The 27,952-nt window shown below is 35.8% G+C and overlaps 1 protein-coding gene across 1 annotated transcript in view; it reads left to right on the forward strand.

Annotated features, from left to right (window-relative positions):
- The window catches only part of HCN1 (hyperpolarization activated cyclic nucleotide gated potassium channel 1), a 194,306-nt gene that overhangs the window by 119,868 nt on the left and 46,486 nt on the right, over window positions 1-27,952 (forward strand). The window contains exon 4 of the mRNA XM_071425443.1: window positions 5,595-5,813. Within this exon, the coding sequence (XP_071281544.1) occupies window positions 5,595-5,813 (219 nt within the window). The remainder of the gene's footprint in view (window positions 1-5,594; window positions 5,814-27,952) is intronic.

A 27,952-nucleotide genomic window follows, 5' to 3' on the forward strand; every position in this document is an offset into this window, starting at 1 on the left:
TAAGGTACTGAATGATACCAGATGCAGAAAATTATTCAGCTTCCTGATGGAAAAGCATGTAAAATATAAATCTGTATATATGTAGATATATATATGGATTACTGAGGAAATGATCGATTCAATACAGAGGCCCAGTTCTATTGTCATGTTACTTGCACATAACTAGTTGACACAGGGAAAGAATCACACGGCGTTTTTTCTATGTTAGACATACCTGGTAAAAAATTTTGCCCACATGCATCTGTAGGCTTTTTGTAGCATGCCTTTTTGATTAGTTAAATTATAAGTAACTCTTCAGTTTCTAGAAACAGTTGAAAATAATGACTTGCAAATAAGTAAGCAGCTGACTTATATAACCATATATGGCTATAAAATACTGTTTATAAATACAGTTTAATTGAATTCCTGATGGATAAGACTAATTTTTACAGTAAATTTGACCAGCAGTAGCTCAAGTCCCCCAGAATTTATGCAGATTTTTCCTCAGGGCCATTCCTGTGTTACAGTCTCTGACACCATGCAGGCAAGGATACTTCATGCTTTCTTCAACTTCACTTCATGCTTTCTTCAACTTATTAAACCCTAACTTTGCATTCATTTTGTGCAATGGCTTCCCATGACAATGCTAAACCCAGAGGGCTTACTTATGGACTTCTAGCTGCCTCCACGGTCACAAGTAAATTTTAGTGCCTAATTCTGATGGGCACTGGGGTGAGACTAGTTGTGGAGCTACCTACTATATCCACAGAAAAAATATTTTTTAAGTTTCAGCAGTGGACAAGCTCATGCCAGCCGCCTAGAAGGAAGGGTTCTGCTCCTAGACCAGCTCCAAAGTACAAGTGCTGACGCTTGCAGAGTGCTGTGGGGCCAGTGTTAGACCGTTTCTGAAAGTGAAACCACAGGAATCAGCTTCTAGAGCTCGGAAATGCTAGAAATGATACTTTTTAATTTACTGGGATAGAGACTAACTGTCTATGTCCTGTCAAGATCTTCCTTCAGATACTACTTACCTTCAAAACGACCTGAAGACAATGGTGAGCATAAAAGAAAGGGGTGTGAGTGATAAGACAAGTGCTTTCAGAGACAGAGAGCTACTTTCCTACTTCTGCTTCAGTTTTGAAGGGAGAAAGAGGATGAGTTCAAAATCCTTGTAGAAACTATTTCATTTAATAATTAAGCCAGTCTTTACTCCATGATTGCAAAGCCTGCCCTTGTAAACTGACAGACCCATTTCTGTAACACCTGCAGTAATTGTGACGTGAAAGAAAAAAGGGACTGAGGCAAAAATGAGGAAACCATTGCTGTCTGTGCAATAGTCTCCTTGGTATGAGATTTCTAAATCAATTTATATCTCAGTGCAAGGATATGGCTGAAGGAAGATAAGCTGTGCCTGAGGGAATGACTACAATATGGAAGTGGAATTGATTTGTCTTATGACAACATTTCCTGATGAAAACCTCCATAGATTATATAGTAAAATAGAAACATTTTTTTAATCCCCTTAGAAAAACAATTTGCCTTTTATTGTTGTCCATTAGAAAGTGCCATGTGATTTATTTCTTTTGAGATGAAAAGTTAATACATAAAAAGATATTCGTAGCAGTCTTATGTGAAATTATGGGAGAAACCATAACATCCTTGGTGAAGGAAAAGGCTTGGACACAGATTTTTAAGGATCAGAAGTGCCCTGGAATTAATGTATTCTTCAGGATAATTGAGGAGTTAATGTATATAGTTACAGAACTAATTGAAAATGATCAGTCACCATTCCTGTCACAAATGTGAGGATTTCTTAATGTCATCAAGCTAGATTATGTAATCAATCCTTGGATAAACAGCTTTTCCCAAAATTACTGTCTTTAATAGTTTTTCCAAATTAATGTCATTTAATTTAAAACTTTTTAAACTGATTACTGCAAATCTGGAAACAGTGATCAACCCATTGTCAGCTAAGAAATTAAATGCCCTTTTTTATTAATTGGTAGGCAATTTTTTCAGCTTTTTTTGTTGTTGTTGTTGGGGTTTTTTAATCTATACCTTAAAAATAGAATATGGCTATTTGGGAAACATTTAATCTGTAATTATATAAATATTAGTAATTAACATTGTATTAAAGAAAGGATAAAATCCTGTATAAAACCAGGATTTTCTGTTTCATAGGATGGCCTTTAATTAACTCAGGGATATTATCTGTAAATGTGTTATGCAAAAATTTCATTATGCAGGTGAAAAATTACTTCTTATTAAAAAAAATACTGCTGTAGGCCAGCAGAGAAATGGTCATACCCTGCTTTTGAACAGCAAAGAGCAGCACGTTGGAACAAGGTTTGGAAAATTCCAGCCCCTCACAATGAAACAAAATTAGTGTTATTCCTGCCAAACCCTTAGGTTATACAAGACTAATAGGAAAATAATTAAATAATTATTATTTCATTTAGTAACATTGGTTGTAACATACATGATATATAGGATTTGACATTATAATCAATGTTCTTTTTAAGTGGTTTATATATGGAATAAATCATTGAGCAACACAAGTAGCTGTACTGAAATCTGCACCCTTCACAATGGTATTTGCTTACCAGTATTTTAAAAAAATATCCCCATGCAAACTAAAAAGACCAATTTTTGCACACCTGATTTTACTAAAAACCTGTCATTAATAAAGAAAAGAAACAAAAACATATTGGCAAACTATTTTTGACAACAAAATCCTCAGAGAATTCCAAGCTGAATTCAGATGCTTTGTCAGTCTTTCCTTTTTTGTTTATTCACTTTTTGTTTAAGCCTTTCTACCTGGTCTGGGGACCTGCTGCTCAGGACCATCCATTCACAAGTGCCTGAAATCTGCCTAGCCTGTAACATGGTCTATATCAAGCTACACGGTAAAAGCTGATGCTGTTTGTATTAAAAAATGGCCATTTGAGATGGCCATGACTTCCACTCTGGATTCAGGTTCAGCCATGACTGTCTTAGGTGTTGGATCACACTTTGGTGCAGATATACATCTATATATGTCTCTGTAAACATACATATCTAAAAGGCTGATATATAGTTAAACGTATATTATTAATGTTGTTTCTTATATTGTAAATTTTTAGTTATTTCTCTTCTGTCATTACAGCTCTCTTATTCCTACTTATTCCTTTCTGGTAGTATTTCTTTAGTAGTATTCAATTTATTTTTCACTCACCCTGCTACCCTTTTAGCAAGAAACATTCTTTCTATTTTCTTGCTTATTGCTACTCCTCACTTCCATTTTCTTATTCTTTCTTAAAACAGTGGTATTTTACTTAAAATTGTGATTCACAGACCTGGAAAATATCTCAGTCAAGAAATAAAATCCATTGGTGTTCAGCTTAACTCAGAGACTGTGGTGTAAAAATGTAATTTTGTAGAAGGTATTTTAATTGGGATTTATCACACCAAGGATATGATAGCATATATTCATAGGCAGGATCAAAAATAGCTTTTATTTTAGTTTAATAATTATAATAGTTATGCTAATAAACTTAGAAAGATCAACTCTATGGAACCCTACAAGAACTGAAGGTTTTATCTTACAGCTTCATGAATGCTGTGGCTTTAATTACACTACTTGTAGCATTGAAAGACCCTGGGTATTTTTTATCCAGCATGCAGTTTATTGTTTTCCCAATTTAAACTATATAAAGCACAACTGCTAAAGAATTTGACACAGGTCTCTAAAAATTTCCTCATTAGTTATTTTTGCACAAGGAGTTTGATGCCAGCTGGAGGGAAAGGTCTTCAAAATAAATGGTGCCTTAATATTTTTAAGTTGCTTTCCTGAGAAATAGGGAATTTGCATTAGAATATCTGCAGTGACCCCAACAGCAAGATGTTTCTGTGCTCAGACTGGATAGTTCAGTCCTGAACTGGAGATTTTTTGGGGAAGGTTCTTCAAGTCACTCATTTTTTGAGTATATTTAAAAAGTCTGAAACAATATTCAGGGTCTGAAGGTCTGAAATAATATTCCTTATTAGTCACTGAAACCTACCTGGCTTCCAGCTATCTAAGATATTTTTTCCTTTTTTCTTTTTTTTCTTTTTGAAGTGTAGACACTCAAAACCTATTCCTTAGCTGTTTTTATGACACAAAATTTTAACTTGTGAAAAAGCAACAGCTCATAAATCTAAAAAGGTTTGACTTGCAACATGAAACAAGTGTTAAGTACAGAGAAACCATTAATTTTTAAATTATTACATTTAGTAAATAAGTACTAGCTATGTCATCTGCAATACAACAATTGGCAGCTTATCTTCTGGTACTAGTTATTTAGGCTAATAGGAGGTCTAGAAAAAGCATTTTAATAGATGTGAAGCACAAGGATAGTTAGTAACCTTGGCATTCAAATGGCAAGAGAGCAAGCTTGCGGCTCTTTGAGAAATTAGAGCATTTGAGTACAGCTTGTATCAGCAGAAGAGAGACACAAATATTTTTATGTCATACATGAACTTTGTATATAAATGCTGCTGCTGATATGGAAATCTATGTTAACGAATTTGTTACTTTTGGTCCTGTATGTTAAGACACTATGCTATATAACTGACTAATCTTTCTCCAGTCATCCCAGTTTCTCTTTCTTTACTTCTTCATTTTTGAATTTGTTCTTGGTTATTTTTGTGGTAAATACTGTGTTTTCTCATATGTGTGCTGTGTGCCTGCAAGCACTGTTTGTCTCCTTGTTTCATTCTTTTGGCTTGGAAAACAGAAAAATCTGACAAGGAGTCCCAGGGCTTTTTGGAATGTGTAAAGGTGTCTGCTTTTTGCTGGGAACAGCCCCTTTGACTGTCTTTATGTAAAGGATACTGCCAACATCTTTGCAATTTTAAAAGCTTACTAGCCAGAAGTCATGTCCTTCTAATCTACCAGAGAGGCTGGGAGGGGTAGCTGCACATCAGAAATGCAGGACCTAGGCATCACCTTTTTTTTGAGCTGACTTTCACAGACTGTGACTATGAACATAGGTTTGCTATGACGCAGAATAAACAGACTTATTTTCAATTGATATTATTCCAGTAGAAACACAATATTACAAAAACAACAACAAAAAAATCAGGATAAACAGATATTACAATAAATAATACTCTTTTTTTTCTGTCCTTGAAAAGTGAAAGGAATCTAGTAAGCTAAATATGGTTGTGTGTTAAAACTGACAATTCCAAAAAGAAAGAAATAGGGCTTTAGGAGTATGTATACACATATTAAAACAAAACATCACCTTATTTGGCTTGATAAGTCTGAGTACTCAGCTTTTTTCTAATCCATCTGCCATGGGTTATAAAATAAAATTGACCTTTAGTCTCCTTGTAATAAGGATAGCACCCACATTTAAGAATGTAATCATGTATTAAAAATAGTCAATTTTATTTCATTTCACTGTGATAAGTATTATCTGTCAGAATCTCTGACACTTTAGTTAATTTAGAAGGAATATCTCTTCTCAAACATAGAGGATACATTACCCGACTCGTCTTTCAGAGGCAGCAATCTGTGATCCCACTAAACAGGTACAAATGTAATTTTCTTTCCAGCGGCTCGCAGGCTCAGTCACTTGTCTCTTTTCTTGCAGAACGATTCCTGGGGAAAGCAGTACTCATATGCACTCTTCAAAGCCATGAGCCACATGCTCTGCATTGGGTACGGGGCCCGCGCCCCTGTCAGCATGTCCGACCTCTGGATAACGATGCTGAGTATGATCGTGGGAGCCACTTGCTATGCCATGTTTGTTGGTCATGCCACTGCCCTCATCCAGTCCCTGGATTCATCACGACGACAATACCAAGAAAAGGTAACTCATTGTCTCACAACTCCTCAGGTTGTGGAATGGATTAATGGGATGTTTTAACTCTTTACATGAAATGGTCTCGTAGCATGTGAAGCCTTTGGCAGATGTCATTGAACACAAAGGAGTTCAGAACACTCCATGAGTTCAGTATATTTTTGCAGGAACATACTTTGCTTAGAGAGCAGCTGGTTCTTGATGTTCAACTTCCTTTATACTCTTCTGTGAAGACTCTCTCCCTTGCTTCAGACTTACTTTGTATCCCTTTTACGTTCAGTAGGTAGTTGAACTAGGTAGCTTCAACCATGGCCTTGACCTTGGTAGCTTGGCCCTGTCTTTACAATTTCCTGTCATTCCTTTGGAGTGCAGTTCAGGGATGACCCTTGAACATGTCAAAAGAATGTCCTTTAAATGAGGACCAGACCAAATCAGTTAGTTTTGCATGTAACTTCCTCAGAGGAGTGCTCAGAAGAGGTCTTCATTTGCTTAGTAACAGTATTGTTTACATGTGACTCCATGACCTCTAAGGTCCTCTCCAAGGTCAAAAATTATTTTGGCCAAAGGTGGAAAAGTAGAGAAAGGTTAGTGGAAGAGTGTTCACTATGAAGCAGGAATTAAAAGTTGTTCTATTCTGTGTAAGATTGGAATGAAAAAGATATGAAGGGGTACAGGGTTGGATCTTCATGAAGTACTAATTAAAACTGTCAGTTGTGTAATAAAAATCAGAGATAGGTGTGGATCAAGGCATGCAACTGGAAGATATGGCTAGCAATGATGGCATAAGGAAGAAAGGATCAGAATGAACCTTGGGAAGGGACAAAAAGAACGTGCAGAATTAGAGGTGCTTAAAAGATGACAAAATTCATTATTATAGTAAATGGGGAAGTGGAGGAGCCATAGCAGGGGAGAGGTCAGCTGAGCAAAGTAGTGAAATCAAAGTTTACATCGGCAAATAAGAAACACAGCCTGAGCAGTAGTATTTGGCATGTGTCCATAACAAGGTCCAGAAAGGCAAACTGGGCAGAAATCACAGTATGATGTAACACAAACCTGAGGGAGAAAACTGGCAGAGACTAAATAGCCAAGGGGATGACCCTGGCATCTGCTGAGGATGAAGGGGAATGACCTGAATTTGCTGGGAAAGAAAGAGGGGGGAAAAAAAGAGTTGGATGGACTGGGGGATTTTCTTTATAAGGAAGCAAAGAGGGAGGAAATGAGAAGGTGTGGGTGAAGAAGGGTTTATATACAGTTTTGTTAAGCTGAAATTGCATCCAGATCATGGGTTCAATATGTGAGAGACAGGAAGAGGGAAGATGAGCTGTAAGTCCAGTGACAGGAAAATTTGCTTGTGTCTGACAAAACAGCTCAAAAACAAGTTTGGAAGTTCAAAACAAGTTTGGAAGCAAGAAATTTCACACACTGTAGTGTCATAAAAGATAAGTTACAAGAAGAGGTTTAGAAAGAGAGTAGAGATGATCATTAAAACCAAATGAGTTCTGTCAATGACGAAACCCCCTTATTCATCTCAGTATAATGTCAAAGGGCTAATCCTGGTGGGTTACCTAACTCAACTGGCTCTTTGGGTCTGTTTTTTGAACAAGAAGTAAAGTAATTTTATCTAAATGGGACATTTCTAGGAAGCTGTGGGACAGAAATCTCATAACCATGGACATGAAGTATGACTGCAGCATCATTACGGGCTAGGGTCAACATACATACACGCATATACATAGATTTAAGAAATGTCACTATTGACCTGAAATCTCATGTCAATCATTATCCTCAGACCTTGCTGGCTGCAGCAGTATATCACAATACTTTCAGCATGAGAAATATAGTAAAGATATCCATGTATTTTAAACTGTGCTGAGTAAAGCCAGTGTCAATTGCACTTGTTTTGTAAATTAAAACTCAGCAACAATCAAGCAGTATTGCATTTCTCATCTTTTTGCAAAACAGCAAACAAAACTTTCTGTTTATTTGTTTGCTCTCTGATTTTATGCACACACATTGTTAAACATTAGCATGGAAATATCCAGCATTTTTCAGCTCCTGCCATTCTCAACACATTCATTTTTTCTTTTTTTTTTTTTCTTCTGACTTGTTTTCTGACTTCTGAGGTAAAGAATAGTATGGCACTGACAATCAGAAATTTAAGAAATAAGCCAGAAATTGCATATTTATATGCTTTAGAAAAAAATTTTATTTTCTGGAATCTATTCTTACGCTGTTTATTAAGGGCTAAAAGGATGTCTTGAACAAAGAATATTTTTCTACTGATTTCTGAGAGCCTGGACCCTGATACAGTGGTAACAACTGTACAGACTTGTCTGTAGATTCTTAATAATTTCTTTCTCATAGTTTCATCTTATTTTAAAATAAATCTTTGATTATAGCATAAGAATTATAAGTCATTACTACAAATTCTTAAAGGGTATTCTATATTTGTCTTTACTCTGCAAATGACATAAATGGGCATTCAAGACCATTTTGTTGTACCCAATTTGTCATCATATTGTCTAAAATACTGGCAGACAAACATTTTTTATATTTGATGTATCTGACACTTTAGAAAAAGGTAGATGAAATTCCCGCTACAGATTTCAGAGTTTTAATATATTCCATTATCTATTTCTGCATAGATAGCTTTTTTTTTTTCCTTCTGAAATTAAAAAAAAAGAGGGAGACTTCTTTGATTTTTTTGGACTTATGGGCCAGGATTAACTTCTTTTTTTAGACAAGTATATCTCGGGTTGTATATTTATTGGCTCCATTTGTTTCCTTGTAAGAATTACATAAAATAATGAAATTAATATGAATTTCTAGGCAACACAGAATGATAGTGGAGGTAAGAAAGAGGTTCTTATTTGATTCTTCTCTGAATAACATCATTAATATATCTGTGGAATGCAACCAATTAAAGGAAATTTCTGGTCCTTCTCACTCTGAAAGCAGCCAGAAATAAAATATTTGCTGAAATCTCCCTCATTCAGGTCCTTCCAAAGCTCAAGGTATGCAAAACTAGAACAAACATTGTTCAAAATGGAAAAACTACACACAGGAAAATGAGAACAATATTTCATTAAGCCAAATGTTGAACTCTATCAAAGCATTTGATCTGTGCCAAGCACTGCATGCTGAGAGAAATCACAACATGTTAATGAAGCAAATATTGTTCCACAGGTTTACTCTTATGGGCCAAAACCAAAATGTATCAGAAAATTAAGAGTGATTATAAGCCATCAGATGTAGGAGATGGACAGTAAACTTGTGCTCTGAGAAGTGGTACAAAAAAGAATGCATTGATACATTCTCTTCACTCTGCTGAAGTTCAGTCTTTTTTCTGCTGAAGTAATGGAACTGTTCTCACAGGAAAAAATAAGTCTCTCAGATTTAAAACATTCATCAGATCTTGGTATCAATTAGTGAAAGGCTTATACCTAAAAAAGGAGAGAGATGTCCAGTTCAGGTCTACTTAATCCATATTCTCTTTACAGTAATAAAGTTTGATGGACCATTCTACCTTAGAAAAGCACTGAATAAATCAACAATCAATGTCATCTTAACACTCTCTCCTTCCTGACTTTGGTGTAAGTCAAAGAGGAATGCAGTAATAACTAAAAGCAATATTCTAAGTGACAACACCTCTGACATTTTGTAATGTCTAGAAAGTCAGCACATCTCAAAGATTTTTGCCTTTTCAAAGACATTTATTTCAAAGAACCAGAAATGCATATGCTAAACTTGTTAACAATCTGGTGTGAAACAAAGAAGGCAAAATAAGCAGACATTTGACAAGGAGGTGAGGATCATTAGCTAAATATTTCTTCCTTTAGATGTTGGCATTTCCTAGTAGAAAGATGTTTGCCTAATGCTGTGAGTGTCAAAGAATTTTCATGATTGAAGATAGGTTAAAATTTCCTCTGTTACATTCTGTCATAGGCAAAAAGCATCAAGGAACAACAAGCTATTAGAGGCAAGATTTGTAGTGGCATAGAGATTGTCTCAGAGCATAAAGATTGTTAAATTGGTTTGATAAAATACCAGGTATGAGCTGGGGAGGTTATTATTTAATTTTATTTTAGTTTTCCTTATGCTATCATTTTCCATTTTCCTTATGCTATTATTTTATATATATTGTTTATTGTCTAATAGAACTCAAACCACATAAGTTGTTGAAAAAAAGAAAAAAGGGTCAGACCATTTTTGCCAATTGCAAGCAATATGAGAGACATTAAAATGTTTAATTCAACTATATACAAATAGGAAGTGGAAAAAAATTACAACTGCCTTCAATGTCCCAAAGAACATCTTCTAACCCCATATATTGCTTGTATTTTATCTCTTAATTTATGATCTTTGAGCATGTCTTCAGGTAAATCAGTCTAGTTCAAAAGAAGAAAATAACTTAAATTTACTTTTTTACAGAGAAAAAGTATAACTATATATAAAGTTAATTTAAAAGCAGTAAGTTGTAAGTAGTAAGCAACTACTACATAATTATATGATATTGTGCATTTTAATATAGCTAGCATTGGGATTTGGAGCTCAGATTGCCAATTTTTCATTTCTTAAGCATCAGAAGAAACATTTTAAACGGAATAACCGAATTAGGGCAGCAGGGCAGGTTTAGATTTTGCAGCATGAGGCCTTGCCCCAGCTTTTCTGGTCTGTCTGTCACACACTCACAGAGGATATCTAAAGTGCCCTCGCAGTCCGTGGGGAATACCTGACATGCATTGCTAGAGGTAGCAGCACCTTGGGGTGCTTTGGGGGAGCTGTGGATGGGACATGTTCCCACTTCCCTGCCCCTCCAGGTGTGTGTACTCCCTCACCTTGGGCAGTGACACAGCTGAGGTCCTCCCTTCCAAAACTGGGGGCCACCTCTCCGATCTTCCTTCTCTGAGCAGTTGTTTTAGGGTGCAGTGGAGGGGCTCTGCCACAGAGTAAATCAAAAATTGGTAGCTACTCATCCAGCCAGTGACACCTCTGCATTTTCCTAAAGAGGAGTGGGAGACATCACTTCCATGTTTTCTTGAGTTTCAAGCAGTTGGTGGTTAAACTGAAAGTGGAGCAAGGTGAATACCAAGTTCTTGGAGTGTTCGTTAGAACTACTTCAGTTCTTAGGAAATATTTCTGGAAAATTTTAGATATTTGTAACTGTGTCATCTGTAAGTATCAGGGTTTTGTGTATATCCACATGAGTCTGGGAAATGGCTGCTCTGGTCATGATGGAAATTCATAGGAAAGGAAGAGCTGTGGCCAACTCAGGACCACATCATTATTTAGCTAGGCTTACACCAGCTTGTGGTCTATATATTTTATTAAACTAAATACAAGTATCTATGCTGGACTAGAGTCAGATGAAATAGAGTGAAACTGATAAAGTTTCCAATGCCTAATATCATATGCCATTCATAAAATCTTTGAAAATTTTGGTTTATGGATTTTTTTTGGCTTAAATTGAACAGATGTTTAAAAGGCAAATTGCAGAATCTGAATTTTAGCTGAATTTGCAAGAGTGAAGTCACAGAATGTTATTACTGGATCTGGTGTGATCTGAGCAGCAAAGTACTCATTAAGTACTGATTTCTAAGTTCAGTAGCTTTTCATGGTTTACACATGGTTTTTAAAAATGGAAGTAATGCTTTTCTGGGGCTGATAGTAGTTTTTAGAAAGTCTGACAATACTGTAACACAAAAATGTTCTGTGATTCTTTACTTAAAAATAGCCTGTTTTCATTTATAAAGCATAATTTTAGCAATAAGTCATGTCATATCACTGCTGAAGAAGGTGAGCAACTTGGAAAATAAATCTAGATTTAGAATATATAAATTATTATAGATTATATTATTATATATTAGATTATTATTATTATATAGAATAATATTATTATTATAGATATTCTAGATATATCTAGAATCTAAATCTAAATTTTCTATGCAGCACAGCATACTTGGCACACCAAGGAATTATTTATTTTGGAAAATGAGGGGTGGTTTCCTTTATCCTTGAATTTGACCTACTTGGAAAAAACACATAAACAAACAAACAAAAAACACCCCAAAATTAAACCAAAACAAAACCAAAAAAACCCAAACTAAAACAGGAAAATAAAGCAAACCCTTTTCTCAGCAGGGTTTCTCTACTTTTGCAGGTTTTTAGAAAATTCTCATCAGCTTACACAGACATATATCCTATTCAGCTTTGCCACAGTGCAGTATTTTAAATGGTAAAGAATTTTGAAGTGTTTTATCAAGTGATTGAGTACAAGAGTTGCTAACAGTTTTGTACAATGTTGGGACTTCAGTAGTAAGTATTCATTTTAACCAGAAGCCATATAGTCATCACAATATTGTGAACAACAAAATTCATTATTCCCTAAATATTTAGGCATGACTGAGAGTCATTGCACACCATAGTATTTGTGGATTGTTTCTGGTAGTTATAATTCCTGGATTTGTGAGTTTATTTGGAAGTCCAGGGTGTCTTATAGTTAGAAAAGGGTCTGTAAATGTTGCCTTTAGGATTATTTCTGAATCATCTTATGCTTTTTTGGCATGCATCATATCACTGATTGCTAAATGGAGAGATGTAGTATTCCTGGCTTCTGTAAGCCTTATTGGTCCTTGTAGAAAGCAATGAGATTTATTAGAACAAAGCAAGCTATTAAAAGATACTTGGTATCACTCAAAATTCTGAAAGGGAAAACATTCTGGAAGGGAAAAAACAGCTGAATCTCAGAAAAATCTTTTCAGGTACTCTAGTTCACAGGATGCATCCTGTTATTTGATAGAACATGCACATAATAGAACTTGTAGGTACATTAATCCTTTTATTTATATGCATCTTTTAACTTGATGTGTAATTAAGGCCATCATGAAATCAACTGACATATAAATGAATATGTAAATTCTCAGCCATGAGAACTAGTGTGGGCTGTGCAGGCAGAAGCTTATTCACTGAGCATGAAAATATTTGTTGTGTCATGATAAGGCCTTCACTGCCATCTCTTTTTTTCTCTTTCTCATCTTTATCAGTGTTTTGTTTATAATAATTACCTGGATTTTTGCTGCACATACTTGTGATATTGACATTGGTCTTCACAATTTTTGAAACAGGAAAGAATGATAGATGGCATTGCAAAAAGTAAGGGAACAAAATATTTTCCCTCTCCCAATCAAAAATCAGAAATTACTCACCTTTAATGATACAACATTAAAAAAATCAACAATTTTTTTTTCTCTCAAGTTGAACTGAATATGATGTTTAGTTTGAGAGCAAGACTTTGGAGAGAAATATAAATTAGTCAGAACATTCTCACTAGACTGCTCTCCTCTTTTGTCCTGGTACTTCATTATTGTTCCATCTTCTCATTACCCCATTCTTGCTGGGGAAATCGGGCTGGTGGTTTTTGCCTTTCCTCTGAGAAGGCGCTTGGTCCCTGCCGGCAGCAGGTTCTGTGCAAGCCAAGCGCTCTCCACCCGGCTGCATCATACCTGTGCCAAAGTGTAATAGACTCCCACTGCTTCTAAAATGACAGATGGGACTGTCTTTGATTTATTGCTGTGTTGTGGGTAATTTACCTATAAAGTGTTCTGCTGTCTTGCATTATGGATTAGGTTTCTAGCAGTTTTGCATATGAAACTGCAGAGCAAGCTCATTACAATTGCAACCATGTTCATGATGACTATATAAAATTAGCTGTGAAGGCATGAAGTTATTCTAGAGTCAGATTTTACACACAATCTGCTTTCTTTCCACAGTAATTACCATAGGTTCCCACACTAAATAGATTTTTTTAAAAAAAAGAGAGAAACAAGAAACAAGGAACTAAGTTTTGGGCTTCAAACTTTCTGTTCAAACACAGCACGAGTTACAAATTTAGCAAGAGAAAACTGTGATTCACACCAGATAGCTATAGCAGGTAGCAATTATTCAAGTTGCACTAGGATAACTGTGCTTATATCCTGTAGATGGATAGAAGGAAATCAAAGTCAATATTATCTAATATAATATTAGGAGTGAGAAAATAATCCTTTCTGTGAAAGATTATGGGGTTTTTTCCTTTACTTTGTTAGGGAAAAAGGGAAGAAAGAAGGATTGATTATTTTTATATTGACTTGTACATCGTAGTTCTTTCCCAACCTCACCCTGTTTCTCAATATTTGAGAAATTAACGCATGTATACTTTGAGAAGAAAATAATTTGTATAAATAAGACATGCAGTATTTATAAATGCTTTGGAGTGCAGAGGATAGCAGAATAACCAAAGCATTTTCCCTTCAAATGAGTGTTTTAAAAACCCTTTTGTATTGTTTTGTGTGATAAATTAACAGTTGAATCCAAGTGGTTATTAACCTTGAAAAAATATTGTAACACTAATTCAAGAAAATTTATTAGAAAGGACAAGCAGTAATAAATATAGAAGTAGAATGCTTTTAACTCCATTTGTTTTCATAAAATACACTAGACCTGCCTTTTACATCTTATGCTACCAAAGGAAAAAAAAACCTTCAGAAAACATTTTTCTAAATGCTAGTTACTTAAGCATAATAAAAGGGCTTTTAGAATAAAAATTCACAGTGCTATGTTTTCACAGGTTTGGGTTAGGAAACTGTAATTTTCAGAAAGATATCTATACAATCTCCTTCTAGACAAAATATTTGTTGGTCAAAATTTGATGTATATGTAAAAGTAATTTTATAAAGTTTTGAGGAAAACACTGAGAATTTTTTAAAATGAGAAGTGAAGTCTTCGGGTGTTTCTTGTTATGCATATGAAGGAGCTGGTAACTAGAATTTATGGAGTTAATTCCCCTATTGTAAGATACCTCCCAATCTTTTTTAATTTTTCAACATTTTTTAAGGCATAGGCCTTTGCTTCCCCTGATTTAGTAGGGAATGTAAGTAAGAGAGGTGGGTGATCACCTGGCTGAAGAGTCCATCTGTCTGTGTTGCTGCTTTATTCCTGCACACTGTCTGATGTTGTTCAGCCCAAGTTTGGGCATCATCAGGCAGCATCAGAGGATGGACGTGGCCCCACCTTAGCCAGGAGTACCACTGACACCAGAGGCAACCCAAAAGGATGACTCAAATGAAAACTGAGGCAGAGAGCCTCAGAAAATGACTGGTCAGTGTAACAGAGATAGTGGAAAGGCATGTCTGGCTTTTTCCTATGGTATGCCTGCAAGGAAAACCAGTTTGAAATGGCAGGAGCCAAAGAATATGTGAGAGGAAGTGAGGATGAAAGAAACAACAGGGACTGCACCGGGGGGTAGAGGATGTTGACTTGTTTTAGGGAAGAACTGTCGTTGACAGAGGAGCTTGTATTGAGGGATTTGTTGATGGCTAAGCAAGAACCTCTCATTGGGCAGTACATGATGTCATCTGAAAGAATTTAGGAAGTCATTTGACACACACTCTGAATTTTTGGCAAAGAGATAGAGATGAACCTTCTATTTCCGGCTGCATATACCCTCACTTTGAACAGCAGCTTCTGTGTGTGGACAGTGCAAATAAAAGAAGAGAACTGAAGTGAGGATGATCAATGGAATGATTACCTGGATTACTATATCACATTACCGAGTTCAGCCAGGTGGGAAGTTTTGGGTTGCATGAGCAGAGACAAGATAACATCTGATAATCCCTGCTCCATCAGGTGCAGCTATAAGGCATGAGCAGTATTTACTCTTTAAGCAGTGTTGCTAGGAAAAAAATCTGAAATCTGGTGTAAAAATGGAAAAAAGAGATTTAAAACTCTGATGAACTACATTGGTCCATTGATTTCAAAACAAAGCTATAACAGTCAGAAAGTAACTCTGCGTGAAAAATGATAGCACAGTAAAATCAACAGTATATGTAACTCAGTAAATGAAAAGATACTTTTTTTTATTGCTGAAAGATTGTGGTTTAGATTTGTTTGCAAAATATTTAAAAAACAGGCTCTTGCTCTGCAAAAGTTTATGATTTAAGATGGAGAACAGTATAACCTTGCAAAATAGTACCAAAACAGGATATTTTTTGGAATAGATATAAACCTTAGCTCTTCCTTGGTTTACTTCAGCTTTATTTTCCTTCATAGTTTCTCAGTCTACCAGCACTGCCCCCAGTCCCCATGTCTCTTTCTAAGGCAGTCTCTGCATCTGGCAGAGACCATTTGTCCTCTTCTTCCTCAAAACCCTCCACAAAACCAGTCTATTTTGTATGGTTTGGAGAAGACAGGGCATTCATCTAAACCTTGCACCATGCCTTCCATGGCAGGAAAAGAAAGCTTTCATTTTCCAAATGATTCAGTATCACTTAACATCAAGAAAGTTAGAGCTTCCTGGGGAGGGCCCAGTGATGTAACTACATAGAATAATGTGAAAAAGGAGAAGAAAGGGGGGAAAATGAATAATGAAAGCACTGTGCTGTGGTATATCCATTAATTTAGGTGTAAGCGCCATTGCATGTGGCTTTTAAATTTGCAGTACAGTTCTGAGCAGAGGAGGGATCAATCAGGCAGGCTGAGAAAATGAGCTGTCTCTGTCTGCAGCAGCTGAAGGCAGCTCCTCAGAATGTTAGCCTGGATTTCTGCAGCACACCAGGGCTAAAGGCAGAAAATTTCTCAAAACAACATTTTACACTATAACTTACATTATATGCTATTTCTAATATACTCTTCCTGGGTGGCAGAGAGAGCTTTTGTTTTAGCCATCAATTTGTGCTGTGAAAAACAGAAGGAAGTGCCAGCTTATACCTGAAGTGGTTGCTGCCTTAAAATTGTTAGGTGTCCACCTAATTGTTAGGTAGTTGTTATCTGTAGTGAGGTTCTTACGTTACACTGAAGTTTTAGTGGAAGCAATATTCCATTTCAGGAATTAGCATTGCAGACCCTTGTGCAATATTTGATTATGATTACTCAAAATTTCATAGTCTGTACAGCTTCAAAATTTATTGATTTATTGGTAAGACATTCTGAGTTCTTCCAGGTCTTGATTCAGATTCAGTTTAAAAACAAAATGCAAATGAAAAGGTTTTTCTTGCCTCAGCACCTCGTTACCTGTGGTTTTCACATAGCCCAGGAGTAGCTTTCTCTATTGGGGGTGCACTGCTGTTCTCTTTGCAAGGTTTCCCTTGTGGTCTACATCAAATATCTCTGGAATAATGAAAAGGTGATCTTTTATTTATCTATTTCATGCTTTAAAAACTGAACAAAAAAAAAGGCTCTTTTCAAAACCAATTTTTTTAACAAAACCAAGTGTTTTGCATTGCCTACCAGGAAGAGTCCTCCTTGCCAGGGCTATGCAGGTGCCTTCTCAGCTTCAGCAGGGGTCCTGCACTGCAGCCTTTCCATGAGACACCATTGTCAGTGCTGGTAATGGTGTTTGGGGGACTAGCTCAGAATAAAAGTGAATTATCCATTGGGCCTGAACAACAGTACACATGGCAGACTATCATAATCACAGCCAGTGGTACTGGAGTGCAAATTGCTTCTCTTGCTCTGGAAATAAAGGATCCTTTATTCAACTCTAAGGCAAATTTTCCTAAAATTTCAGGTGCTGAGTTGAGTGGTTCTAAAATATTTAAGATGGGAAGAAATAAATCTGCATTTCATAAACCATATTTCTTTAAGTGGAAGAAACTATGAGGAATCCTTAGGTCTTTAGAATTGTTCGTAGAATTGTTTAAGGACCCTTTATTAGCCTTTTACTCTTTTCATGTTTTTTTCCATAGCACCTTACAGGTGTTTTGCCCATTTCCTCAAAGCACTCTCTATTTCTCCTTCTTGTTCTGAAAAAAGATGGAAAAGAAAATAAAGGTATTATTTCACAGAAGCTCAGTTCTTTTTCTTTAACAGTTACAGCTCTGTGACTTCACTTTTGAATGAACCCAGCTATACTGAATAAAAGACTTCCCTAATGTTTCTGCAGAAATGATCAGCACAGAAGTACAGAATCAACATTAATTTGAGACTTAAATCTCCAGAGATATTTGGGAAGCAATCCGCTATTACTAAGAACTTTCTGCATTGTTTTGGAGAATAAAAAGTAAGATCCACGCTTTATGTAAGATTTGATGCATTTGGATGATCAAGTGGTCAATGCATTGAACTATGTCTTCATAACCAGAACTATTACAGGAATCATTAGTCTATTTCTTTGAAGAAAGCTATAAATTGCCTTAAAATTTGTTCTTTGCAGAATGTTTCATTGGCTTTTCCATTCCTGATAGAGCCTGTAGTTCTCATATATACCTCATTTTTATTCTAATTAAAAAATTATCTTTAAGTCATTAAAAATTGAAGGGTCTTTTTTCCTGTACCTAGTGAATAAGTTCCATAATTCTGGAATGTAAGAGAATACATCCTGTTGCTCAGTCATTCCTCTGGAACCATCAGGTCTATAATGATGCTTTTCAGGAGAGTACAAAAGGTTGCTTGGAATATTACTTTCCTGCCATGGCTGTCGTTTATCAGAGAAGCCTTCAGATGCCATAAATTTATTTCTCTGAGGATGTCTCTGAAGTGTGAGTACTTCAAGACTATAAAAATGTAAGGTAAGAAAAAGAAGATTATGGGTAGTTTAGAAGAAGAAATAAAACAAAAGAGCTGTGAATGTGAAGATGAAGAGCATTTTGTCAAGATGGCTGCAGGTATTGGTGAAGAATGCATGAATATTATGTGATACTGAGTGTGAAACTCAGTCTTCTAGGTGACACTGGAGACCTGAACAGTTCAAAAAAGAGTCTTGGATTATCTAAAAATAAGTTGTAGTTCAAGTCTCATTTTTAAGTGGAAGGGCTCTTTGTGTCATGCTGGAGTATCTAGCTGTATTCTCAAATAAAATATGCAAGGTTTCATACTGCAGATATTAAACAATAGTTTGTAAAGTAATGATAGTATTAATGAGGTTACCTGTTCAGAGCAGAGGTTGTCTGGTCTCCTTTAAGCTCCTATGGGTCTTAAAAAATCTTAGTACTGCATTTGTCTGACATTGTCTCAGGTGTTTGCATGTGAAATGCCTGCAGGGAGGTGGATGAATTGCAGCCAATGGCCCTGTGTAGGCTTTTCTTCCCCATGAGTAGCATCTGCATGGGATGACTCTTTGTGCTTCCCAGCACCCTAATTTTATATAAGTGATTATGCATTCTTGGAAAAGCATGGTGAAATGTGATCATCTACATCAATTTTTTTATCCCAACAAAGGACAAGAGAAGTTTCTGTCTTTATCTGATACACATGTAATAGACAAGTAGAAAAGACACTGGGAGATGCCCTGCCCAGCCTAGAAGAACCATTTCCCCATCATTAAGACATTTCTGTGAAATGAGGGAAAGCCAGTTTTGGGTCTCTGATCAGAGGTCAAGAAAAGCAATACATCCTTTAACAGAGCAACTTTACTTACTGAAGAATCTCTTTGTTTCTCCCTTTAGCTTTGAACACACCTTCCCATGTAAGATAAATTTACTGGCCTGCAAATATCTTGACGTGGAAGTGAAAAATGTGAAAATGGGTGCATTAAAAAAGAAAGGTCTTTTTGATGAATTGGCATTTTTCTCTAATTAATACAAAAGGAACTGGGAAGCCATAATTAAGTTTTATCAGAGACAAAATTACCAGGATCAGCAGCTGTATTGTGCCAGTGTTCCTGTCTTGTGTGTGCTGGTGCTGCTGGTAGCATAGCTGTTGGCACAACACCAAGCAGATGTAACAATTACACTGTTAATAAAACTTACTTTCTTCTTTTCATTGCAACTATTAAACAATAGATACAAAGTTACATAATTTCAACCTAATTAAACATTTTTCTATATTACTTTTCTAAATTGCTACTTCAATTTGCTTCTTGAAATAACTGGATTTCCTGTGGGTGAGATGCTCCCAACAAAGCATGCCAGTTTAGCTAAAGGCATTGTGGGACATGCAGAATTTAGCATTATGCAATGCTTCTGTGCAGCAGGATGGTGGTTTGAGGTGAAGCCCATGCCAGAGGAAACCAGGGCTTCTGATAAGCAGAATTAGCACAAGTCTCCAAAAACCTTACATTAAGAAGGAAATAGGTGATTGACCAGTGTGCATTCAATGCCCAGGTCCAGATGTCCCCATCGTGGATCCTGGAGCTGCACAAAATCCTGCTCATGCCCAGAACTGAAGAAGTGACCCAGCAGAGATGGGCTGATCCCTTTTGCTTCCCTAGACTGCTTGTCAGGGGAATAACTCCTTTTGTCTCCTGCTCCTCCCCTCCAGGCACTTACTTGAATGTATATTCTTTCTTACTGGCCAAGTAAATTCAAAAAAGGGGAAGAAAAAAAAAAGAAAAAGAAACTCAACTTGTTTAAAAGATAAGGAAAATTATTGTACAAGATGACAGGAGAGGTATTAAATTTCATGTTAAAACTGGCAACTCTAAGGAGGCCATTACAGCATATCTGATATTTTTAAATAAGTTGTCATCTTTACAGTATCTTTCTTGTTAAGAAAGAAAATCCTCTTGCCTTAGACTTGATACAGTTTCACCAGGAGTAGCACAGAGGAGAGATGTTTTTCTTCTTATGCCTTGGGGCTCTGATTGTTGTTTCATTAAATCAGAGTCCTGTCATTGCCTCTGTGAAGAGAGGAACCGATCCTGGTTTTCATGCTGTTTCACTCCCGTTTTTAAAGCAGTAAAAAGCAAATTTGTGAAAGATAAAGAATGGTCTAAGAAAAATCCTATTCAGAAATATCCCTATAACTTAATTAATTTCTCAATTACACTAATTGAAAGGAACAATAATAAGAGATTGTGTATTTTGTGGCAACTGAAAGGAAATGTTTAATTACTGCTTGTAAGTAAAATGACAGTTTAAAGCATTCTTGTAAGCAACAGTACTCTTTGGGGGGTAATTAGTGAAAAATAGATGGTAAACAGATGATAGCTTTTAGGCTAAACAAATCACTTCTGTTCCATCTCATGATAAAGAATTATAAAATTGAACTTACCATTAACATGCCATGCAGTAGGAATACTTAAATTTTATTTTGATCTGTGTTTGATTATAAACTGTTTTTTTCTTTATGTGCAAATATCTGTATGTTAAGTAAAGTAGCAGTAAAGAAAGCAGATTGTAGAAATATCTCTTGAGCCCTGATAAATTCAGCTTTCAGTGACTGTGGGATGGACAGGTGAGCTTATTACTTTGCCACTACCAAAATATGATAACCAAATATTTGACTGCCATGTGCCCTGCTTAATGTCTATTCTGAACACAGACAGATCTCCGGTCATTTAAGAGCCATCTGGCCTTACTCATTTTTGAGTTATCATCACAGGTAATCATCCTGTGAGTTAAAGTCAGTGCTAACTTCAGGTCTGACCAAGTATTTGGTTAAAGAGTGTCCTTTGGTGCCTTGGTGGTCAGGTTAAAAATTCAGCTGGCTCATGAATAGCCGTAGCATGCCAGAGGACCACGCATAAACAGGGGGTGCTTCTGAAATGGAAATTGCTTGTTTTTCCAGTGTGGTTGGGGAAACATGCAAGAGAGGGACAGAAATTGGAGTCTTGTCCCCATTTGAAGCATGGAGATATTTCAACTTGCATTCCTAATAATACCAGTCAAAGAAAGGACAAAAAGGAGTATAAAAGAATGAACTATACAAACACCAGACTTAGAGTAACCCTTGCAATGGGCACAGCTGTGTTTCCTGATTCCTGGTTGAATTTCCATTGGAGAGCAATGGCCAAGTGCCTGAAAACTGGCTGAAGCCCTCTAGCACATATGAAGCAGTAGCCTAAAGAGATTATTTTTAATATTAGGACAGAATGAAGAAGTGCACTTCTGTACAGGTGAAAAAACTGTTCTATGGAAGAGAATGAGCACTCCAAATAGGAAATGCATACTAGCAGCTACTGAAGATCATGCTTTTAAATGGCAGATGAAATTGAACAGACATTGAGCTTAAACACTTCAGGAGTATTTATCCAGAAATCCCTCTAGCTTGGGAAGGTGCTGGCCTTTCTCTCCTTTCTGTCCCCCAGTAATCTAAAAATGATTCTGATTCTAACCCAAGGGCAGTAGGTCCTTGTGTTTACATAAAGTGAGGTCCTTGCAGTAATGAGCAATCCTTGTTAGTGAGGCAGGATTTCCTTATGGTAGAAGAGAGATGGTCAGTGATTATGCTCTCCACTTTATTCTGGCTGCTGGTAGCTGAGCTCCAGGGCTAGAGTGATCAGCATAGCTAATAGAGAGCAGCAGACCCAGTCTGTTACTGTGTGGGTCTTTACCTGAGTCAAGGCACACAAACTGGTTTGGACTCTGACAATGCAGAGTCAGATGACAGATGACAGGCTGACTAAATAGCATGATTTGCAGTATCAGACAGAGAGGAAGCCTGTAACCATCCTGCAGTGGCTACATGCCCTGCTCAGATTCCCATAGTCAAACACTGGCAGGGCTGGAAATACGGGTGTCCCATCTTTTTTGAGCAGGAATACCAGTTTTACCTCATTTACACCACTATGTGTCAGGAATAAGGCTTGTAGCTGATGACAAGGAGTTAAAGAAGAGAAAAATACTAGGGTCTCACAATAAATGTGACAAGAAAAATTGAAAATTTGTTAAGTAGCCATTAATAAATATTAGCTATACAATTCTCATTCCTTTCCCATTAATCTACAACTTAATGTCTTTTAAAATTATTTTAACATAAAACCCACTTATAATGTTAGATTGGAAGTTCCTGCAGATGGAGAAAATGATAGCCTGGTGTCTATGATTGTCTAACATTATTTAAATTCTTCCTGGAAGAAACCTCAGGGATTTTTTCCCTAGACATTACTTTTACTTATACAGATTAGATTATTTGTTTAGCACACTGAAGCAATATCATGTGATATTCAGACATCCAACTGCCCACTGAGCTAGGTAGTCGGCACTATTGAATACTGGCTTGAGATAAAAGATTGTAAAAAATCTATTATCTGCCTTTTCAAATGATTGAGTGAAAAAGCAAATTAATTCACTATTTTATATGAGAGAGAAAGATACCATAGAGAGGGGGATATGTACTGTATGAAATGACACATTCTTTTTGGGGGTAACAAGGTAATTTTTATGTACCATTTAAATAGGATTGCATAATAGAGTAGAATTTAATTGAAGTAATTTATAAAGTGTTTTAGCAAACTAGCTGCTCTTAAAGTGCACATTTTATTTCAGAATAGTATCTTTAAATGGAAATTATTTCATTCTGGGATCTTTGTACAGTATTTTGCAAATCTTTTACCTGTGTTCATAAAAAGTATATTTTGCTGAAAGATTGTTTTTAAAAAGTGATATTACTTCTTTTTCATATGAAAAAACTGTTCTCCTTTATAATTTTTCAGTAATCACTCATTGCACTTGCAGTTATCCTTCTGCGCAGAAAAAAAATTTCAACAAATGAAGTCTAGATAAAATGCTTAAAAGTTAATTGCCTGTGAATTTTTGATCAGATGAAACTTGCTTGTTTATTTTAAAAATTTCTTCCTCAATGTAATTTGAGTGAAAAGTCAACACTCAGCTGAATACGAAATGTAAGTGTAGTAGACATTACTGTAAATTGTAAACCAGAATATTATTTTTATGTGCTTAATGTTTGGCTAGAAGTTGAAGCTTCCTGAATATTTCTTAGTTTGTGTAATTCCCTGATTGTTCGCTTTCCAAGCCCACCATGCATTAGAACAATTTTGAGAGAGATGAAGAAAACCTCTCATGCCTTTAATATGACAAATCTTCTCCCCTTCTGCAATTTGCAGATGTGTGGTCATCGTTCAGTTCTGTCCCTTCCATACAGCTCGTGCTATCTCCAGGGCTGAGCATCACTGCGGCTTGAAAGGGAGGCAGATATTTTGAATAACAAGCATACTTTCCACAAAGCAAAATTTTCCATGAAAACCATTAGCTTTTATACACTTCAAGAAAGTTATTTTTCCATTAAAAAACAAATAAACAAACAAACAAAAAGTCTGCAGCAAAACCCCCAACATAATGTTTTTTTACCTTACACCATTTTGCATTTTGTTTTGGGTAGCTTCAATATAACGCTGCATTTGGCTATACAGTTGTTGCAAATGCTATCCCTCCTGTTCTGTATCACAGGATCCCTGTTGAACCTTCCCTCTTTTCTTCAAAATTCTTCTGCTTGGTACTCCTGCAGAGAAAGGAGGGGCCTAAAACTCCATGTATATGCAAATTGTTAAACTGGGTGTTCATATGTTTTGAAACAATTTCCTGGGCCTCTTCCTCCATCTTCCCCTCAGTCTGTATGAAAATCAGAAAGATTTTCTCCCTTTTCTTCACTGAAATGTAAATAAAAATCTGTAATCCGAAAACAAAACCTTGAGCTCAACAAAGTGAAGGACAAGAGGTGAGTCAAAGCTCCTCTGTTCCTTCAGTTTGTTTCAAGGCCTTACAGCACAATAGCAGAGAGAAAAAGGACTTTGATATCAATAATTTCTGAGGTGTAAAGCCAGTGAGCTTTCATAGGGATTAAAAAATACTGGAAAATAGTTTTTTAATGTTTTAAACTGTGTTTATAGAAACAAGCTACCACTAAAAAGCTATTTGAACACTATAAAAGTATTTAGTTGTCCATTTTATTCCATGCTTGCTATTAAGATCAGCTGGTTTTTGAAATGCTTGGTAACTGTCAGTCAGCTGAATTCTGGGTTTAATCAGAACTAAAAACTTCTTATGTGCATTTATGTATTGGGACATACAGGATGTTTCTGGCATCTCTTCTGTGTAGATATTTGCCATGTAGATCATAACATGTCACCTACACAAAACTGATTTGCTTTAGGCTATATAGACCTCATTCTTCTCTCATGAGCAAATCTGGTGAAGGACAGCAATTTTCTTTGCTGTCACATCTGCTACTGCCAGTCTACACCCCAGTTTGGTTATTTTGGCCCAATTGCAAGTTTTTGAGATAGCAAGCTGGACTGAGAGGACATAGTCTCAACCTTTCCCAAGGGAGTCTCAGGTTAGACTTTAGAGAGAAATTTTTTCATAGAAGAGATGATAAAACATTGAAATGGGCTGGTGCCCAAGGAAGTGGTGGAGTCACTTTCCCTGGAGGTGTTTCAGGATTTGGCACTCAGTGCCATGGTGTGGTTGACATTGTAGTGTTTAGTCACAGTTTGGAATTGATGATCCCAGAGGTCTTTTCCAACCTAATTGATTTGTGATTGTGTGGTAGAAAAATACCTAAAGGCATGATATTCCCACAAGGCTTGTGCTAAGCAATGGTTTGGTAGGTATAAAGGTTGGTTAGGGTGGTATAAAGCTTCAGATGCTAGTATTGCAGAAAGATCAAAATAGAATGAACTGAGTTTTAAGAGATCAAGTAATAGTAATAAGATGAAATTCAGAAACTCAAAATATAGGGACTCAGGTACTAGTACAAGCTGCTGTTACAAACTGGGAGATGAAGAGAACAGCAACTGTAAGTGGCAAGGAGAAAATGAGAAATCTGAGTGCTGAAGCTGCTCATAAAATGGCTGCAAACAACATTTTCAATGTGTCTTGGTTTTGCAATAGATGGGAAAGAAATCAGTCTGAACTACAAATTGGTGATACTTCTTCTAAAGTATTATGTACTATTATAGTAATTGCAGTTGGATAGAAATGAACCCAAGCTAGAACAGATGAAAGAGAAGAGAGCCAGTTCTAAACAAAAATGCTGTGATCTGAACAAAAAGCAGAATCAACTACCTGCATGAGGCTGGGAAGAGACACAATTCACTATAAACACTCCAGAGAGATATACCAAGAGACAGAATCTTTTGAAACTGCTAGATAATTTTGTACTAACATTAGTTGATTTAAACTACATCTGAATATATTTAGACTAAAATTTAAAATAAGGTTCAGAACTATATATGACCACTGAGCTTCTTGAAATAGCATGTTTGTTACTTAGAAAGGATTCATCTTAATCAAATTCCTCATCTTTCTACTCCTTTTCAGTGAGTTAAATCTTCTGCATATTTTAATGCTGTGTAGATTCTTCCTTCATACATGATATACAAGTATCTTCAAACCATTTTAAGACTACTGATGGATTTGTTGCATCTAAATTGTAGGACAGAACTTCCTTGATTCAGTAGAAGGATTTCATGAATGATCTTTGCTTTCTTTTACCTTTGCAATCAGTATATAGGATTTTTTTTCAGCACATTTCATTAAACTTTGTATTTGTAAAGATACAGCTGGCTATAAATATATTTGACTGGCTATAAGTCTCTATAAAATGCTATTTATAGTTGCTTAGTTTTTTGTTGGAAACTTTCTTAAAAGTGAGGCTCTATTGCCAAGGACAAAATTATTGTAAGAAGTGCAAAAGGCCTATTGTTCAAGCTGGACTTTTAACTGATGGTACACGGACCTAGGTTCTTTGAAAAAATAGCCAGTTTGGAAGTTGCTGAGTGTTGACATTTTGAAAAAATCTGACTTTGGCACCTGTGCTTGAAAAGTATTCAGATAGTTTAGGTGGGAGCAGTTCCAGGCACATGAAGGTAATTAGTTTCATGTTTTTCAACTGATGCTATTCATGTCTTTCAAATATTTATGTCATTTATTGTATCAAGGACAGAATGCTGAGCTGTAAAGATTATTAGGACTCCGAGAAATTTTTCAGCTAAAAAGTCAATTCAACTAGTTAGTTACGAAAATTTGTGAAGAAAGGATCTGGTAGGCTCAACATATATGCTAAAATATCTTATGAAAGATCAACATTCAGGTTTCTGTTCTACTGGTTTCACTGGGATTTTTTTTTTGTATTATGATTTAACATTATATTGTTAAAATATTTTCCCTGCCTCAGTTGCAAATTGTTATGCACAGTATGTCCTTCTTCTCCTTTGCCTTTTTCCATACCTATTATTTTAAGATAACTGCACTTTCTTAACCCATTCTATTATGGACCCTATATAACTCATGTCATACTCTTCACCTTTTGCTGGAGGAGTCCAGTAGCAGAATTTTGCTACATACAGAGAGACCATGAATAAAATTATATCTGAAACAGCAAGATTCAAATACTACTGGGTGGTGGTTTGCGTTAAAATATGTGGAATGTTACTTTGAAACTTTGAAATCCACTTAGCTGTTACCTATTTCAGCAATTTTGTAGCATGTATTGGCATTTTCATTTCAGTGATGAATAGAAAACATACATAAATTACTGAAATTATGACAGTGCAATATATAAATCTCATTAATATACATAGCCATTTTAGGAGAGACAACTCAATATTCATTTAAAAAAATATATAGTTATAGAGTGGTCTGCAACACAGTACTTACTCCATTCAATAGCATTGAAAAGACCAGGAATATATATTTGTAACAGTTATGGCACATCCCTTTAGATGTGCACACGTGAAGTCCTTATTAAATAGTCCTTCCTGGAAAATCAGGTGCTATCTGCTGGAGCAAGGATGGAAAGGGAATTAGAAATTAAAAAGCAGGGGGCTAGCAGAGTCTTTTGTGTTTGAATGTAGTCTGGTGCTTCTCATATGTCATACGAAAAGCCAGAAATAAAAGAAAAAAAAAAAAAAAGGAAGTCAGTCTTGAGGGGGCTTACTGTGGCTCTGAAAGTTTTTTTACACAAATGTAATAAACACCAGACGTGTTCTTATAAGTGTGGGATTAAGGCATCTATTTTCTGAATAAACCAAAGCAAACAAGAAAAAAAAACCCAAAAAAGTAGCAAAAATCCCACCCCAAAACAAAAAAGCAAGCAAATCAAAATTTTAAGTCTAGAGGGGATAAGATAGAGGATGAGTATGATGAGAAGAGTCATTAGAAAGAAATTGTTTTTCTCACATATTAAAATGTAGTTTCAAATGTGGATAGGTTACAGCCATTTTAAATATGATTAAAAGATCATTTTTAAACAAAATTTAACTTTACTGACAGTTTTTTCCACTTCAGATCTAAAATTATACTTAGAAAAATCAAGAAGCTACTGAATTATCATATTTTTAAGGGGTTCAAAACATTAATGAAAATTTTAAAATCTTTTTTACATCTTTTATCTCTTCCAGAAAATATTTCAGTTCTCTTAAAGCTATTTGCATTTTTGTAATGCATAAAGACAGTCCCAGGAATAAAACACAGTATAATTACATTAAAGTGAAA

The sequence above is a fragment of the Agelaius tricolor genome, unplaced genomic scaffold (assembly GCF_023055355.1).
Source record: "Agelaius tricolor isolate 1412-34295 unplaced genomic scaffold, bAgeTri1.0.p SCAF_4, whole genome shotgun sequence".
Taxonomy (NCBI): domain Eukaryota; kingdom Metazoa; phylum Chordata; class Aves; order Passeriformes; family Icteridae; genus Agelaius; species Agelaius tricolor.